General features: G+C 52.9%; 2 protein-coding genes across 2 annotated transcripts; both read right to left on the minus strand.

Annotated features, from left to right (window-relative positions):
- Positions 1-3,734: 3,734 nt before the first annotated feature.
- Positions 3,735-5,882, minus strand: LOC146753771 (uncharacterized). The gene is made up of 5 exons (XM_085530409.1): positions 5,685-5,882; positions 5,487-5,593; positions 5,158-5,271; positions 4,888-5,006; positions 3,735-4,727 (listed from the first exon to the last, which is right to left on the minus strand). The coding sequence occupies exons 1-5, from the start codon at positions 5,733-5,735 to the stop codon at positions 3,916-3,918; spliced, it is 1,203 nt and encodes a 400-aa protein (XP_085386535.1). The 5' UTR covers positions 5,736-5,882; the 3' UTR covers positions 3,735-3,915.
- A 5,736-nt stretch (positions 5,883-11,618) lies between these two features.
- On the minus strand, positions 11,619-12,791 carry LOC146753772 (uncharacterized). Its single transcript, XM_085530408.1, has one exon. The coding sequence runs from the start codon at positions 12,537-12,539 to the stop codon at positions 11,619-11,621; it is 921 nt and encodes a 306-aa protein (XP_085386534.1). The 5' UTR covers positions 12,540-12,791.
- Between the last annotated feature and the right edge of the window lie 1,616 nt (positions 12,792-14,407).

Here is a 14,407-nt window from a genome sequence, read left to right on the forward strand (position 1 = left end):
GGGTTCCACACCTGGACACAGTACTCCAGATGGGGCCTCACAAGAGCAGAGTAGAGAGGGACATTCACCTCCCTGTCCCTGCAGGCCACCCCTCCCCTTACAGAGCCCAGGATACCATTTGCTTTCCAAGATGCAGAGCACACTGCTGGCTCACATTAAGTTCCTCATCCATTAGGACACCCAGGTCCTTTTCTGCAGGGCTGCTCTCAAGGACTGCTCTCTCCAGTCTGTGTAGATGTCTGGGATTCCTCCAGCCCAAGTGCAAAACCTTGCACTTTGCCATGTTGAACCATGTTCTTCACCCAGGCCCACCTTTCAAGTCTACTGAAGTCCCTCTGAATGGCATCCCTTCCTTGCTCCATGTCGACCACACCACTCAGCTTGGTGACATCAGCAAACTTGCTGAGGGTGCACTTGATTTCATCAGCAGTGTCATTAATAAAGATGTTAAAGAGCACTGGTCCAAGACAGACCTTTGGAGGACAATGCTTGTTACCAGCCTCCACCTGGCCACAGAACCATTAATCACTACCCTCTGTATGTCTACAGCTTTTCTACCAATTTCTTATCCATCTAGTGACCCACCTGTAAAATTCACACCCCTCAAATTTCGAGATAAGGATGTGGTGGGGAACCATGTCAAAGGCCTTGCTCATGTCCAGGTATATAACATCAGTCACCTTCCCTTGTCCACCAGAGTTGTCACTCCATCATAGAAAGCCACCAGATTGGTTAAGCACAACCTTCCTCTGGTGAAGCCATGCTAGCTGTCTTGGATCACACACTCATTCCTCATATGATCAGGCATGTCATCCAGGAGGATCTGTTCAGTGATGTTCCCAGGCACAGATGTGAGACTCAGCAGCCTGTAGTTCCCCAGCTCCTCCTTGCTCCCTTTCTTGTTTCTTCCTCCAGTAATCCAGGACTTCACCTGATAGCCACGAATTTTCAAATATGATTGGTCCCATATGAGGACCAGCTAAAGAAGTAGGGCTCTTCAGCCTGGAGGAGAGATGCTGTTTATCTTGCTCCACAGCTGCTGCTCTGAACAGCTTTTCTTGTATTCCCACAGAGAGAAGGCTCCAGAGAAATTTCCAGTACCTGAAGGAGACCTACAGGAAAGCTAGGGAGAAAATTTTATAACAGCATGTAGAAACAGGATAGAATCATAGAGCTGTTCGGGAAGCAAAACACCTTAAAGATCATCGAGTCCAACTGCAACCAAACCATCCCACCCTAACACTAGCAACCCTCCACTAAAACATGTCCCTGAGCACCACATTCAAACAGTCTTTGAACACATCCAGTGATGGTGATTCAACCACCTCCCTGGGGAGCCTATTCCAGTGCTTAACAACCCTTTGTGTAAAGTTGTTTTCCCAGATATCCAACCTAGACCTCCCCTGGATAAAATTGAGGTCATTTCCCTTGTCCTGCCATCTGTCACCAGTGAGAACGGACTGCCAAGGTTTTGTAATTTTGATATTGGTATTCCACATCATGACATGATGTGGAGCACAGAGAAGAAGAACTACACATCCCAAAGGACCTCACAGTCAGAGAGGGAAACACATCACAGAAGTGAGGCTCTCTCGCTCGCTCACAACCAGGCAGCGGGTGTGGGTGTGCTTCCAAGCCGTGGCACCTTCCATATCAAAGTAGGCTTCTCGGTCTCCGGAATCCACTCTCTCTCTTATTTTACTTGATTTATTAGCCTCAATATCAATTAGATTGTATTATACTTTTTTATCTTGCATTCCCATATCACAGTTAGTAAAATAAATTTTCCTCCTTAGATCATTTCCGCTGCTCTGTTTGTTTCCTTGAGCCCAGCTCCCATCTCCCTACCATTTCCCCCTTTTTTTCCCCTTCCCGTTTTTCGGGGCCCATGTGGCCGCTCCACCCTGTCACGGAGAAAGATTGATCTAGAGAACTCCGTGATGCTGTCACCAGTGAGAACAGTCTGGCAGCTTTTGCTGCAATCACTTTTCAGGTATTTTAGGAGAGCAATAAGGGCGCTGAGGTATCACTGACGGTTGAGTGGCACCGTGTTGGGCGTGTGCGTGAAGGGCGAACGGTCTGGGAAGTTGGACCCTGGGAACGACACGTGCTTGTGTGTTTTTGTCTATCTTTTATTCTACTAAAAGCTGTGACAGCCCGGCTAGTGGCGCCGGGGGCGCCGCCTCTTGCGGGGCGGAGGAGCGCGCTGGGCGCTGCCGGCCCTCCTCTTGGTGGGGCGCCGGGATCCTGTGCCGAGGGCCCCGCTGGACGTGCCGGGGAGCTCCTCCGCGTCGGGACCCGCGGAGCTGCCGGAGGGCGCGGCGCTGGGGGCGGCGGGATCCTGCGGGGAGGAGACGGGACCGGACGGGGCAGCGGGGCCGTCCTCGTGCTCCGGGGCAGCGCCGGGGTCTTCAGAGCCGTTCTCCTGCTCCTGGGCAGCGCCGGGGTCTTCGAGGCCCAGCATCCTCCAGGCCTCCTGGCCGCACCGGCTCTCGATGGTTCTGACGAGGCCGTCGATGAGCGGTGCGGTGATGGGTCCCAGGGCGTGCTCTATGCACTGCACCAGGGTGTCCCTGTCCGGCCCCACCTGTCGTTAAGCTGTGCTAGCTGTCTTGGATCACACACTCATTCCTCATATGATCAAGCCCGTCATCCAGGAGAATCTGTTCAGTGATCTTCCCAGGCACAGATGTGAGACACACAAGCCTGTAGTTCCCCAGCTCCTCCTTGCACCCTTTCTTGTTTCTTCCTCCAGTCATCCGGGACTTCACCTGACAGCCACAACTTTTCAAATATGATTTACTGCCCTGGTCCCTACCTAGAGGGTTTAGGGATGTACCTCTGGCAGAGTCAGACAAACTTCTCTCTGCTCACAGCAAGTGATGGAGCCTCCTGGCCCCAATAGGGCAGACTGATGGACACACACTCCTGGGCTGCTCTGAGGCTCTGAGTTAATTTTCGTCTGTATTTCTTTATCTGCTTGAGCAAAACACTCCATTTATGCAGTGTAAAACCCAACGCCTGCTTCTGTCCTGTCTCCATCTGGTGACAGCTGCACAGCTCATGCTGAACTGAAGGCTGTGGGGAGCTTCTCAGAACCTCACTGTCACTAGCAATGAAACTGGGTTGAGGATTAGAGTCTGAATTTTGTAGTTTATTTCTAACTTTCTGTCCATCTTAGCAAAAACAGTCTTTGCATGGGATTCACACAAATAACCAGCCGCAGCAGGCCAGCAATGGGAAGGTCCCCATGGGTGATGGAATGCCCTTCAGAGCTCTGTCAGAATGGAAAGGGCCTCAAGAATCAGGATACACAGAAATATACAAATAGAGGAAAAACAGATTTGGGTAGTTTCCAACAGAACACGGTGGTGCACTGAAGAATGAAACCAATATGTGGTGTGTATACTCTTTCTTCCTCAGATAGTTGCCACTGCTTTGTTTTAGGCCCATCTCCCATCTTCCTACTCTTCCCTGATTTTTCCCTTTCCCGGGCTGCGGGTTTGTGGATCTCCCATCCATGTTAGTCATGGGAATGGGCTGAACTGGCCTGTAAACTGCTGACATCCCTCTGATGTCTCCCCCTATTTTTAAGGCCGGTGGGCCTGTGGGCTTGCAGCCCCCCTTCATGGACACAGATCTAAAGATAACTCCATCTGGGATGGTGCTCAGCTCCTAACACTGCCCATCATAGGACAAGAAGAGAGGAATGAAGCCAATATTTGGGGAATATTTTAAAGGTTTATTTTTTGGTCTAATTGGGATAACAATTGTGACAGGGCGATGGGACACGACTGCTTTCACAGTCTTTGGGACTGGTTGTGGGGACATCTTCTCTGACGATGGTGACTGTGGGGGTGTTGTCTCTGATGCTGGACCCGGGAGCAGCTTTGTGCCCGGGGCTATCTTCCAGGTTTATTTTCTTCGCCGTTTGGAAGCACAACCATCACGGGACGATTGGACGCGGCTGCTTCTGCGCCGTCGCTGGGACTGGCTGTGGCGGCGCCTTCTGTGCTGTGGGACGCGGGAGCGGCTCCGTGCCCGGGCTGGTCCCCGCTGCCTGGACCGGCTCCCTCGGCCTCCTCGGGGCCGGCTGCGGGAATCTGAAGCGCGACGCCCCACTGGGGATCGGCTTCGAGTGTGGGCCCGCCCTCGCTGCCTGGATTGTCGCCTGCGTGCTGGCAGCGGGGAAGCCCTTGAGGACCTCGATGGTGCCGGTGTGGCCGAGGTGCGGGTGCTGCTCTGAGCAGCTCGGGCTGTCGTACGGCTGCTGCCACGACATCTTCGGGGCTGACTTTGGGGGCCCGAGGCCCGGCCTTGCAACGGGGAGCGGCTTCTTGTGCGGCCGGTCCCACGCTGCCTGGGATGCCTTCTGGGGGCAGCTGCCGGGGTGGTTCTGGAGGACCGTGCTGTCCTCCATCGGCTGGGGCTCTGGGAACAGGTCTGGGCACCTGCAGCTGGTGCCCGTCTCCTCCCACCACGTCCTTGGCGCTGCTCAGATGTGTCCTGCTCCTCAGAGAAAAGTGCCTGGCTGGCCCTCTGCTCTGGTGCAGGCTCTCTGGGCTGCTCGTTGAGCTCAGGCAGCTCGGAGCTGCAGGACGGCTCTGTTGCTGCCTGGCTGATGGGTCCAGACCTGGTGTTTCCAGGTTCTGAAATGTCGTGGGGTAGCACTGCTACCATGAAGATGGGAGTGCTGGAGGAGTCAAGCTCATTCTCGGAGCTGGAATCTGTAAGGAGAGACGGGAAGGTCAGCAGGAGGAACCTGCAGCCCCAGGGCAGGACAGGCTGCCATCCACCATGGGACAGAGACTGTGGCAGGGTCACCCTGAGCACGCACCGCCAGGCCTTGCCTCGACCCAGCCCAGCGGCACAGGGTCTGCCTCTTACCAGAATCCACGCCAGCGCAGGAGTCGCACTCCCAGTTGTCAGCACTGCTGGACCAGAAGGCGCACCACCAGTGTATGCCTTTTGAGGCACAGGACCTGCAGAGAAACAGCTCCCAGGGCCTGGGGAAGCAAACAGGTTGCAGCTGTGAGGATAAAGCGAACTGAGGCAGGGAGCAGCCGGCGCAGCTCTACTGTTCAGTCCTTGCTCCACCGGCCTGTGATGAGGCTGAGATCCCATGCCGAGCCCCAGAGGACTGCAGAGGTCACTCACCCGTCGTATGCTGCCTCATGCCTGCCTCCTGGGTGATAGCAGTCGCTGGCATCGCAGTGCCTGTACCTTTCCCACAGCGACTGGTATGCCTCGTCATCCCACCAAGATGGCCGTCTGCCAGAGAAGAGAGGGAATCTGGTGAGTCTCCGGTGGCCCAGGTGTGAGGCAGATGCAGGGCATCCCTTCTCATCCACATTGAGCTCATTCCCAGCTTCTCCCTGAAGCTGACAGCAATGCTCGCAGGATGGAAGCAGATCGGGCCTACCAGGGCAGTTCCTGGGCAGGCACAGCAACTGAGAGTCTGTGGAGCTGGGCAGAAGTACACCAACCTGACTGGGATTTGGATCCCCAGCATGGCCATTTGGGAACGGAATCGCGATTTTGCTCTGCAGACGGGGCAGAAGAAGAGCATGGTGCCAGCGTGCATGGCCTGTTTCTGCAGGAGAAGCACAAGCAGCGTGAGTGTGAGCAGGGCTGGGTGCTGCTGAGCACTGGCCATAGCCACTGGGCAAGGGTAGGGCTCTTACCCTGATGCAGCCCCGGTGGAACCAGGCCTGTTTGCACACTGGGCACACCATGGTGTGGTACGATGTTCTCTCTCCCACAGGCTCCAGGCAGATGACACAGACTGTGTTCTGTGATGGAGCTGCCTCGTCTGCCTGCTGAGGGCAGTGCTCCCAGCAGAAGGACCTGGGCAGGAGGAGAGAAGGGATGGGCACGGTGAGAAGTGCTGTGAGGAGGACAGAGAACCAGGAAGGAGAGCCAGGCCTGGGCTCTGTCTCTGACAGGATGCTGAGAGCTGTTGCGGCGGGTTTCTTCCCGGGAGGGAAAGCAGCTTGGCTGCTGCTGACAGCCTCTTACCTGTGCTCCCCAAAGTACTGTGTGATGCATTCTCCGTCCTCGGCGCAGGGCAGATGGAAGCTGCGCTTACAGCCTGCCTCCGCACAGCTGATGGAAGCTCCCCTTCCCCGACAGACAAAGCAGCGCTGAAAAGAGAAGAGCAGCCCCCATCAGCGATGGGCCCAGGGCCTCTGCGGCCAGCCCCACTTCTCCAGCCAGGGTGCAGGGCGTGGGCACCACTGCCTCACACTCTGCACAGCCACCAGGCAGACAAGTCTTGTCTGCTCCACTGGGCATTTGTCCTGGAGCCAGCTAGAAGGGCTGCAGTCGCTTTCTTTGTGTCCACGGGAAGCCAGTGTGGGCCTCTGCCAGCACCAAGCTCCCCACTGTGTTCAGGTCCTCACCTTCTTGTCAGCCTGCTGGACTGTGTGCTGGACGGCATCAAGGGGGAAGCCAGAAATTCCCCCCACTGGGCGTCTCCTTTCCAAAAGGTTGTTGGCAAAGAACTATGGGAGAGAGAAGAGGGGGATCTCATGAGGCCAGAAAGGAAAGGAGCATCCGTGGCAGGAGCCCTAGCTCTTGAGGAAACTCACCAAGCAGAAGCGGTGGGCACAGAGCCCACCATTGACAAATGTCTGCCCGCAGATATCCGGGTCGACCTGTGCCTGGCGGCACAGCATGCACACTGCAGAGGAAGGAGAGAGCAACCGTGAGCAGTGGTGAGCACCTGGCAGGGCTTGGTATCCCTGGAAGGTGTCCCCAGGGCCTGCTCCGTGTCTGCTGTGCCAGCTGAGGGGCAGGGCTGGAGGGGGTGGAGGGGAAGGCTGCTTTGCAGGGCCAGCAGTGCAACCCAAGCTGGGCCCCATGGCCAAGGAGCAGAAGGGTCCTGCTGAGGCACTGGGAAGCCCCTGCCTGCCTTTTCACCCCCTCCCAGTCTCAGGCAGACCCCCAGCAGTGGGAAGCCATGCGCAGGGATACGGTGCTCTCACCTGGATCCCCAGAGCTGGGGGCCTTCTTATTCCCTCTGGACATGTTTGGCATTGACAGTGAGAAACAAGAGAATCAGCGCTCTCTCCACACCTCACCAAGCCGCACTGAGCACAGCCCCAGCCCAGTAGCCTTAGCTCTGCTCCCAGCCCCGCGTGTCACAATGGCCGCTCCCTGCCACCTCTGTGACATCACGGCTACCATGGTGTATGGGCTGATTTGGCCCAGTTCCATGACTAGCGGGGTAGATCTGTACGTCCGGGTAGGGGGAACAGGGAAAAAGGGTAGAGAGATGGGACCCCTCAAAAATAACAGTGGAAACGATCCAAGGAGAAACAACTCTACCATGCAGTATAATACAGTACAAGCCGAACTGCAGCTAATAAATGCTCTCAGATATAATAAGAGTGTCCAAAATTGAGGGCCTTCCTCTAGCGCTGAGACGTGCATTTGGGTTGAGCAGCAGGGAGGAGAGCCTGGTTGCGTGACCTTGCCAGGGGCTTTATCTCTTCTCTGAACACAAAGTCCTTTTGGGGTGTGCAGTTCTTCTCTTCTGGGACTGGTACCCAGAACAGGAGAATGAACTCTTTAACTCTCAGTGCACCACATGATGTTACGGTGTGGAATACTGATAACCCAAAATCATAAAACCATGACACATGGTCACCACCTCAGAGGGCTGAGGGTGCAGCACTCATGTGGGAGGAACGGTGGCTCATGTGGACAGTGCAGAGTGCAGGGCCCAATGCTGCCAGGAGCAGGAAGGATGGCCTCCCTCAGGCCTTTCTCATCGCACCGATACTGGGATGTCCCAGCAGAAAGAGTCTAGTGTATGTCTGCACGTCAACAGCCCAGCTGGCATTTCTAGTGCATGTGCTGACCAACCCTCTATGGCCTGAATGTGACAGGACAAGGGCGAGAACAGTTTTGTCTGGAGAAAAGAGGAGGTCAGGGCAACTGCCAGAAGGAATTCCTCACTCAGAGCGCGCTGAGGCTCTGGCACAGCTGCCAGAGAAAATGTGGGTGACCATACCTGGAAGATCTCCAGGCCAAGCTGGACAGAGCCCTGTTTAACCTGACCTGCTGGGTGGCAGCACTCCTGTGGCAGGCACTTGGGGATGGGTGGGTTTTATGATCCTGTTGGGGTACGAAGTTGTCTTCGTAAGGATTTATGAGCGCATACAGTAGTTCTGAGTAGACAGAGTGTTCTAGAATAGCTGAGTTATGACTGGTAGGTTAAGAGTTAGTGAGCAGGGGGTTTAGGTAGGTGTGTGTATAGGTCCTCTCGCATGCATCGGGTTTTGCATAGCAGGTGTATGTGTCTGCATGGGAATTAGGATGGTATATAAGGAGTGTGACACAGCAGTAAATGGAGAGAAGACCTCATGGAATCCATGGCTGTCTCTCTCCACCAGATGGTAGAGGTCCCGGCATAAGTTGGGTCAATTGGCAGTTATGTCATGATCCTTTCTTATCCAAGAATTCACACATCGAAGCTTCAACCATTATACAATTCTCCAAGGCAAAGTGGCATCGCCAGGGCATGATTCCGTTCAAGTCCACATCTAAAATGCGTCAGGAAAACTTCTGAGGTTTGCTTTCTTTGACCTACTAGCAATGGTCACCATGCCACACACAGGAGAGGAGCTGTCCCTTGACAAGGGCTGTAGTCCTGGTATCACACTGGCACATTCCTGCTCATCCAGCCTGACCCAGTTTCCATCATCTCCATGAAAGTGAGGCCAACACTGATGGGAGAACCCCTCACGTTTAAGAAACCTCCCTTTGTGGAGATGTTCAAGGAATTGCATCTCCTTGGAGATGATGTCCAGAATAAGTAGTTGCAACACTTTCTCGGGGATGGATGTTAGTCCTTCTTCCTGAGCTTTTTGTAGACTGGAATGACATTGGCTATCCTCCAGTCTTCAGGCATCTCTCCTGTTCTCCATGACATGATGATAGACAGCTGGGCTGTTATCGCACACTGCTGGCTCATGTCCATCTTCTCTTCTTCCATGACCCCCAAGTCCTTCTCTGAAGGGCTGCTCTCAAGATCCTCCCCAGCCTACTGCCCCCCCGTCACGGATATAGATCAATCTAGATAGTTCCGTGACAGAAAGACACGCCAGTTTGCAGCATCATTACATCGATTCATATTCAGGTTTTCAAAGGGATAATCAGCTAGCAAGGAATAACTACCTCTCAGGACAGTCAGCATCTTCTACTTGTGCAAATGACTCTACAGAACTGTATTTTGCACTTGCACAGAATTTTCTCAAAATTTCATTAAACTGAATACCCTTTTGACCAAACGCTAAGAAGATCAGTGTCCACGGTTTTTAGAATGTCCCGTTAGCAATTCAAGGGCACTTAGAGTTACAGCCACTTCTGCAGGGCCAAAAGAAAATCGTACTTCCTCTTGTGAAACATTTATACCTCTAATATATAATGGTTCAAATTCAGTCTGTTGAGAATGATGATTTCTTTCCTATGAAAAGTCCAGTTCAAGGTGAATCTATTCCAGCATATTCACTGCAGCTCAAAGATTCTCAAAGCACAACAGGGACTACCACAGCCTTCTGCGCTGTTTGCCCCCATATATCTCACGAGGCAATGTAGTGAAATTTCAAGATGTGCAAAGGCAGTTCCACACACAAGGTAGCTCTCACCACATATAACTCAAGCACCCTTTCAGCCTGGAAGTTACTTTTGTGTAGCAAGAGGGAAGACCTATACAATTCCTTGTAACCTTCCATGTTCTCATGTCAGTGGTTATCAAATCAAGAGAGCTTTTATGCTCAGTTAGCAGTTATTTAGCCTAAAGAAAATTATTCTCTAATGGGCTTAGGTTAATAGCATATCTCAGCTAACAGGTCAGAATAGTACATTTTATATACGCGGCATCAGGTCATCTGATATGCCCAACAATTTTGGAGCATTTATTTCTCAACTCCTCCATTCATTTTCTTTGTATCTTTGCAGTGAAGGTCTCAAAGCATTTGCCAGCCTCCCTCGTATTCATTTATGTTATAGTTATTTAAAGGCATTTTAGCTTAACAGGGTTCCAGTTCTTTTATTTCAGCTTCATCTTATACACAGGAAAGAATGAAAGGTTTTTCATGCCAAATCTAATGCAACAAATAGTTAAATGGAAGAAAAAATATATACCCAATACCACGTACACTGCAATGACCTCAATAAATAGTTAAATAAATAAATAAATAATAATAATTATAATAAAAAACACCAGAAAATTTCTATAAGTTCAGCAAAGAACAACTGTCAGAATAATACAAGTCATGGCACCCTGAATGGCCATGGAAATGATGTGTGGCAGTAACCTGTGAGACTTTACATTGCTCAGGACAGCATTCTTTCCTAAGGTCCTTTGAGCAAGACAAATAATGAATATCCCAGCTAAAACACAATTGTGGCAGAGGACAAGTGGCTGATATGTGCCTTATTTTGAAAGAAAGTGAGTTGTGGGAAGGCAGACATTTAATCTCCATCCTTCCTCTCTTAAACCTCTGCCTTTAAACAACAAATGGAGAAAAAAATAATCCAAGAAGAAGAGAAAGAAGGGAACAAGCCCGATGATAAGTCAGTAAAAGAGTGCATTTCAAAAACCACCAAGGTTGGAAAAGACCTAAAAGATCATCCTGTTCACCTATTACCAATAGGTCCCATCTAGCCCAACTCCTTTGCTATGACCAGGCACATCTACAGATGGATCAGGATGCTCAGAGCCTGCTGCAGCCTGACCTTCACCGTCTCCAGGAATAGGCCATCCATAGTTTCTGTAGACAACCTGTTCTTTATTGTAAAAAGCCTTTTTCTTCCTTATATCTAACCTAAATCTCCCCTCTTTAAGTTTGAAACTCTTTCCCTTTGTCCTATCACAAAAGACTCTGCTAGAGAGTCCATTACCTTCTTTCTTACAGCCCCCCATTGAATACTGAAAGGCCACTCTCAGGTCACCTTGGAGCCTTCTCCAGGCTGAACAGCCCCAGCTCTCTCAGCCTGTCCTCACAGGGGAGGTGTTCCACTCCTTGGATCGTTTCTGTGTCCCTCCTCTGGATGTGCTCCAAGAGGCCCACATCTCTCCTGTACTAAGGACTCCATATCTGGGTACAGCACTCCAGGCGAGCTCTCATCAGCGCATCTCTCTCTTATTTTACTTGATTTATTAGCCTCAGTTTCAGTTAGAATGTATTTTACTTTTTTTCTCTTGCATTCCGATATCACAGTTAGTAAAATAAATGTTCCTCCATAGATCATTTCCGCTGCTCTGTTTGTTTCCTTGAGCCCAGCTCCCATCTCCCTACCATTTTCCCTTTTTTTTACCCTTCAAGTTTTTCGGGGCCCATGTTCCATTGCCGCCCTGTCACGGAGCAAGATTGATCTAGAGAACCCCGTGATGCTGTCACCAGTGAGAACAGTCAGGCAGCTTTTGCTGCAATCACTTTTCAGGTATTTTAGGAGAGCAATAAGGGCGCTGAGGTATCACTGACGCTTGAGTGGCACCGTGTTGGGCGTGTGCGTGAAGGGCGAACGGTCTGGGAAGTTGGACCCTGGGAACGACACGCGCTTGTGTGTTTTTGTCTTTTATTCTACTAATAGCTGTGACAGCCCGGCTAGTGGCGCCGGGGGCGCCGCCTCTTGCGGGGCGGAGGAGCGCGCTGGGCGCTGCCGGCCCTCCTCTTGGTGGGGCGCCGGGATCCTGTGCCGAGGGCCCCGCTGGACGTGCCGGGGAGCTCCTCCGCGTCGGGACCCCCGGAGCTGCCGGAGGGCGCGGCGCTGGGGGCGGCGGGATCCTGCGGGGAGGAGACGGGACCGGACGGGGCAGCGGGGCCGTCCTCGTGCTCCGGGGCAGCGCCGGGGTCTTCAGAGCCGTTCTCCTGCTCCTGGGCAGCGCCGGGGTCTTCGAGGCCCAGCATCCTCCAGGCCTCCTGGCCGCACCGGCTCTCGATGGTTCTGACGAGGCCGTCGATGAGCGGTGCGGTGATGGGTCCCAGGGCGTGCTCTATGCACTGCACCAGGGTGTCCCTGTCCGGCCCCACCTGGCACAGGAACGCCAGGATCGCGCTCCTCAGCCAGTTGATCTTCCACCAGCGCAGCTCCCCGTTGCGACGGAGCTCCTGCTCAATCCAGGGCAGCACCGGGTCGAGGATGTCTCGTCTGACCCTGAACAGCGCAGCCCAGACCTCTGGAGGGAGGCCGCCCACTCTCTCCGGCTCCGCGGCCATGGGCTCAGGGGACGCTGGTGCAGAGGGCGGAGCAGATGCCGCAGCGCCGCTGGGGCCGGTGCTGGTGCTGAAGCCGACGGGCACCGGCACTGCGGGCGGGGACACGATGCAGTCCACGAACTGATTGTCTCCCCGCACGCAGACCCGGATGGTCCGCATGGCCGTCCTGCACAGCGGGCAGCTGTCCCTCACAGTCGCCCACCGCTGGATGCAGCCCAGGCAGAACGTGTGATTACATGGGATCACACGGGCCATGTCCTGTCGCACATCGCGACAGATGGAACATGTCCACTCCTCTCCTGCAGACATGTTCCTCTCGCTGCAGCTGTCCGGGAGAACTGAGGATGACGAGTTGTTCTCCTTCACCAGAGCTGCAGCGGTGGTGTCTCACTGCAAGAGGAAGAGAGGCCACAGTCACTCGCTGTTGTCCCAGGCTGTGAAAGTCCTCAGCAGGAAGCCCTGCCAAGCCCAGGACTGCCCTGAGGGACCCACATGTCCCCGCACCACTCACCTCCGCTGCTGCGGGTGCACTCAGTAGAGTCCCAGCTGCCTGCACTGGGCAGGGCCAGGGAAACAGAAGCGATGCTGTGGGTCGGGCACTGAGATGCTGCGAGCAGCCCCAGGCACGACCCAGCACAGCACAGCCAAAACCTTGCTTGAAGAACCTCCAAGCCTCGCAGAGCTGCTCAGCAGGGTCCAGGAACGAGCCAGACTGAGCCAGGCTCTGCCTGCACCCCACTATGAGCAGTGAGGGCTGAGCAGTCACAATCCGTCACCCGGTGATGTCACAGCCTGTTGCTTGGGGTCATCACCATGGGCTGTCTGCCCACACAGCACCCACCCGTGATACTTACTTTTCCTCTTCCTGATTTCCTTGTACATTCCCTTTCATTTCTGTGCATCTTTCATGCTCTGCATTTGTCATTAATGCACAGGCCTTTCTTTTTCTCTGATTAAACCAACTCTAACTGTTCATGTATTTCCTCTGTTTCTTCAATAGTAAACTGTAGATTTTTCTCTAATGTGTTTTGTAGAAATTGGGTTTGGCATTCCCCTCTTCTTGCTTCAGGAAATGCCTTTTCAAACATTCCCTCTTTGCTCTTCTGTCAGCTCTCTCCTGGTGCTTCTGTTGTCAGTTTGGGAACATCTTTTTGAGTGCTGCATCCCCTGGACATCACCTATGGGGAGTTGGTGTAGCTAAGATTCATGAATTCCTTTCACGTGGCTTAATGTGAAATAACGGTCATGGTCCAGACATAAACAGGTACTTTAATGGGAAATTGATGTAGAACAGCCCTCTCACAATTGTATCTACCCAAGTTGTGTGGTATTTTGGAAATCACAGTAAGCCTTGAGTTTCTTATCTTGTTATCAGCCTCCAACTGGACACAGAACCATTAATCACTACCCTCTGTATGTCTACAGCTTTTCTACCATTTTCTTATCCATCTTGTGGCCCACCTGTAGAGTTCACACCCATTCAATTTAGAGATAAGGTTGTGGTGAGGGACCATGTCAAAGGCCTTGCTCAAGTCCAGGTATATAACATCAGTCACCATCCCCTTCTCCATCAGAGTTGTCACTCCATCATAGAAGGCCACCAGATTGGTTACGCACGACCTTCCTCTGGTGAAGCCGTGCTAGCTGTTTTGGATCACACACTCATTCCTCATATGATCAAGCCCGTCATCCAGGAGAATCTGTTCAGTGATCTTCCCAGGCACAGATGTGAGACACACCAGCCTGTAGTTCCCCAGCTCCTCCTTGCTCCCTTTCTTGTTTCTTCCTCCAGTCATCCGGGACTTCACCTGACAGCCACGACTTTTCAAATATGATTTACTGCCCTGGTCCCTACCTAGAGGGTTTAGGGATGTACCTCTGGCGGAGTCAGAGAAACTTCTCTCTGCTCACAGCAAGTGATGGAGCCTCCTGGCACCAACAGGGCAGACTGATGGACACACATTCCTGGGCTGCTCTGAGGCTCTGAGTTAATTTTCGTCTGTATTTCTTTATCTGCTTGAGCAAAACACTCCATTTATGCAGTGTAAAACCCAACGCCTGCTTCTGTCCTGTCTCCATCTGGTGACAGCTGCACAGCTCATGCTGAACTGAGGGCTGCGGGGAGCTTCTCAGAACCTCACTGACACTAGCAATGAAACTGGGTTGAGGATTAGAGT

This window comes from Coturnix japonica, chromosome Z (genome assembly GCF_054131305.1).
Source record: "Coturnix japonica strain WE chromosome Z, WE-NBRP24, whole genome shotgun sequence".
NCBI lineage: Eukaryota > Metazoa > Chordata > Aves > Galliformes > Phasianidae > Coturnix > Coturnix japonica.